This window comes from Hyalella azteca, unplaced genomic scaffold, assembly GCF_000764305.2.
Source record: "Hyalella azteca isolate HAZT.00-mixed unplaced genomic scaffold, Hazt_2.0.2 contig12913, whole genome shotgun sequence".
Taxonomy (NCBI): Eukaryota; Metazoa; Arthropoda; class Malacostraca; order Amphipoda; family Hyalellidae; genus Hyalella; species Hyalella azteca.
The window spans coordinates 97,473-101,199 of NW_025942854.1; the positions used below are offsets into that span (position 1 = coordinate 97,473).

The 3,727-nt window shown below is 35.9% G+C and overlaps 1 protein-coding gene across 3 annotated transcripts in view; it reads left to right on the plus strand.

Annotated features, from left to right (window-relative positions):
* Positions 1-1,232: 1,232 nt before the first annotated feature.
* Positions 1,233-3,727, plus strand: part of LOC108681402 (pre-mRNA-processing factor 40 homolog B) — a 21,499-nt gene continuing 19,004 nt past the window's right edge. For 2 of the 3 annotated variants that reach the window (XM_018170421.2, XM_018170422.2), the window contains exon 1: positions 1,233-1,386. In XM_018170421.2, the coding sequence (XP_018025910.1) occupies positions 1,381-1,386 (6 nt within the window). In that variant the 5' untranslated portion in view covers positions 1,233-1,380. The remainder of the gene's footprint in view (positions 1,387-3,727) is intronic. The other variant, XM_018170423.2, reaches the window with a different exon arrangement.

Genomic DNA, 3,727 nt, shown 5'->3' on the forward strand with positions numbered 1-3,727 from the left:
CCATTCGATTGAGAAATTAAATTGATATTATGACCAATAATAGCAATTATTTGTCATAATACCGTAGCCCTCATTTTTTTACTTAAAAAGTTTATAGCAAATTAATAACAAAGCTTAGCACAAATGCACCCTCTCGACTTTTCTCTGCACCCACGATCAACGGTTCTCTGCACCCATGCCCCAAGCGCAAAATGAATAGGTAGTTCGTCCTGTAAATTTCGTAGCTACCTGTCCGATGAGTGAGGTTTACAAAATGTTGCGTTCCAGCTGTTCCTTAAAATTATGAAATATTAAGAGAACATAATTTCATTGTTTAAAGACGACAACGTGGTTTCCACGGATCAACACATTATACCCTTGTGTTTTTGTGAAACATTTGAGATTTGTATTCCATAAGCACACGCTCTAGAGTAAATGTAAAATTATCACTGTAATAAATGTATGCATTATTACGGAACACATAATAAAAATCATTAGTAATGTATCGTGAAACATTATAAAAAAATCTCTGCTGTCAGCTTTTAACTGAAAATTTTTTAATCGGCTGGATATTTTTTAACACTATTATCAATTAACGTAATTTATCATTCTAGTACAGAATAAAATTGACTGTAGAGAAAATGTATGGAGATTTTTCAAATGGTTGATATGCAATGCATCATGCAAATTTAAGTAATTTGATTGAATATGTAATACAACTGGAAATCAGAAGTTACACACTTAAAAAATATAACTCAGTACTCACTGCAATGAGTGACAGAGAGCGCATTTTCTCGTCGACGAAAACTTGAGGTCACGGACGGACGGACAGACGGACATGGCGAGCACAATAGTGCATTTTTTCCATAAATGAGAAAATGCGCTAAAAAGACCACCAGCCGTCAGACACATACAAATCAACAATAAATTGGACCTGAGTTATCAACGTACGTAATAAATTTGAAACTTAACATTTTCATCAGATTTAAATACTTTGCAAAGGGTTGAACTTAAAGTCTATAGCGCTTCCATGTTTATATATATTTCCTAGAAAATTAGCAGAAATAAGTTATAAATCAATGTTTCATGTTGCGTGCTGTGTCATAGAATATTGATAGCAGTTTTACTGCTCAAAGCAATATTTTCTCCAACATGGAGAAAACAATAAACAATTTTCAATGATAACGCATATCAAATTTTAATGTTTGCTTCATAGAAGTCTGGTCATCTGCCATCGATTCCGCAAAATTGAAATTGAAACGCTTCCATGATTGAGACCCGTCCGATTTATCTTCGTGGTTCACTTGCTGGTTTTTCAAAATTCCGAGAAGAGTATTAGCCTATTACTTATTAGGTAGGTAGAGGATACAACTCTCCTGCTGTCGTTCTTCCATTTTCAGAATGCAGGTAAGTAAAGAATTTGTGTACTCGAATATTTTGTTGATTTTATATGTTCTGATAATAATGTTCACTGAGTGTTCAGATACCTAACCTTGGAAAGTTGGAATTGGAGTCATTCCTAGTACCTAAACAAGCCAACCTTAACGTTGCATAGAAGATCGCACTGTCGCACATAGTTGCAGACACGTCAAAGCGGTCAGACTGCATTAACTCTTGTTCAACTTACAGTAAGGACAAATGTTGCTGTTTGATGTGTTGCTGTTTGACTGTTCTAGGGAAGAATTAAAGATTTGGGTAGGCACATCCCGCACATGCATGGACTTTGTAAATAAATTTGTGCCTCATAAATGGCTTTTCACGAATGAGATATGGAATACACAGATGAGATATGGAATTCACGGATGAGATATGGAATTCACAGGTGACAGCTCAAAACAACGGAATCAAAGCTCAAAGAAATGGAATCCTGGCTGACAAATCCATAAAAGCAGGACTCAAAAATTCAGTCACTGCTGGCCAAATAGATATATTCCATGCCTGTACTAAGTTTCAGACTCTCAGATTGTTAGGCAGATTGCAGATCCCACTCAGGTTGTTACTGTTAGCCTTTGGGCCTGTACGCAGGTTGTTAGGCAATCCTTTTAATTGCACTTGAAAGCTTTTTAAATAATTAACTCAAGTCTTTAACACTTTGACTGCGACGTGTGCCATATATGGCAAGCATTGAAAACATCTGCCTTTAGAGCCGCAACTAGAGGTTTCCCCAGGTCTCATACAGATACAGTGGCAATAGTCGTTGGAATTTCAACGACTTTTGCTAAAGTTATCGACCAATTTTTTTACTTTACAACGACTTTCAAGCTAAAATAATCGGTCATTTATTTTATTTTTTTCAACGACTGCCAACTAATGGGACTCTTCCACAATAAACATATGACGACTGCCAACAAGCGTCTTAGCGATACGACTGCGGTACTGACAAGATACGACTGCGGTACTGACTAAAACCCGGACCCCAACAGCGCATTACGAGCGGCGGATGTAAAATGTTCAGCCCCGGGACAACGCAACCATCATATGTATTGAAACTTGCAAAAATAATCGGACAGATTACGCCAGTGTTTTTTTCCACTTAGAAGCTAGAATCAAACTTTCTTGAGGAAATTTTCTGCATGTTATATTATTATTTTAACCTTGACATGTAAGAGCATGTAGGTGTGCAATATATTGCGGTGTTTTTATGCATGATACTCATGCATTTTAACCGATTACGTACATCTGAAAATTTGTATGCAAAATATTACGATGTTTGTGTGCATGAAATTCACGCACTTCAACTTAATACGCACATCTGAAAGTCTGTATATGATATATATCATAGGGCCTGTATTCATGTTATGCGTGCGCTTCAACACTACGTATACATCTGAAAGCTCGCATGTAATATATTACGATGCCTGTATTCATGATACTCGTGCACTTTAACAATACATACATCTGAAAGTTTGTAAGCAATGAAATGCGAGCTCGATGAAACTTCATAAGACCTAACGGTGATGTTCAGCTTGTAAAATTTTTTCCATTTCACCTTCATTCCTGAGTTATACAGAAATTTGAGCCAAAATTTGCAGTGACCAAGAAATTTCTTTCAAACTACTGAACAGATTCGAACAAAACTTTGAATATACATTCCTATCCTTCCAACGGTTATGTTTAGCTTGTGACAATTTTTGGGGTTTTAACTTCCTTTTCAAGTTTTTTCCATTTATCTTCATTCGTGAGGTACATCGCAATTTGGGCCAAAATTTGCAGTGAACAAGAAATGTCTTCTAAACTACTGAATAGATTTTAATGAGACTTTGAATACACAATCCTAACCTATCAGTTAGTGAAAAATTTTTCTATTTTGCTTTCGTTCGCGAGTTATACGGATATACGGAGAAACGACCTGCATTTTTTAGGCCAATTTTTAAATTTGAATTGACAACGAGCCATATACCGGTACGTATAGCCGTATAACTTGCAAACGAAGGAAAAATAAAAAAAATTGTCACAAGCTCAACATAAACGTTGCATGGTAGGAATGTATATTCAAAGTTTCTTCCAAATCAGTTCAGTAGTTCAGAATTAATTTCTTGGTCAGTGCAAATTTCGGCCCCAATTGCTTTATAACTCACGAATGAAGGTGAAATGGAAAATTTTTTTACAAGCTTAACATTACTGTTAGGTCCTGATGAATAAGTTGCATGTGTTTGGATATTAAAAGTTCCATTCAAATCTGTACAGTAGTTAGAAAAAATATAACTCAGTACTCACTGCAATGAGTGAGAGCGCATTTTCTCGTCGA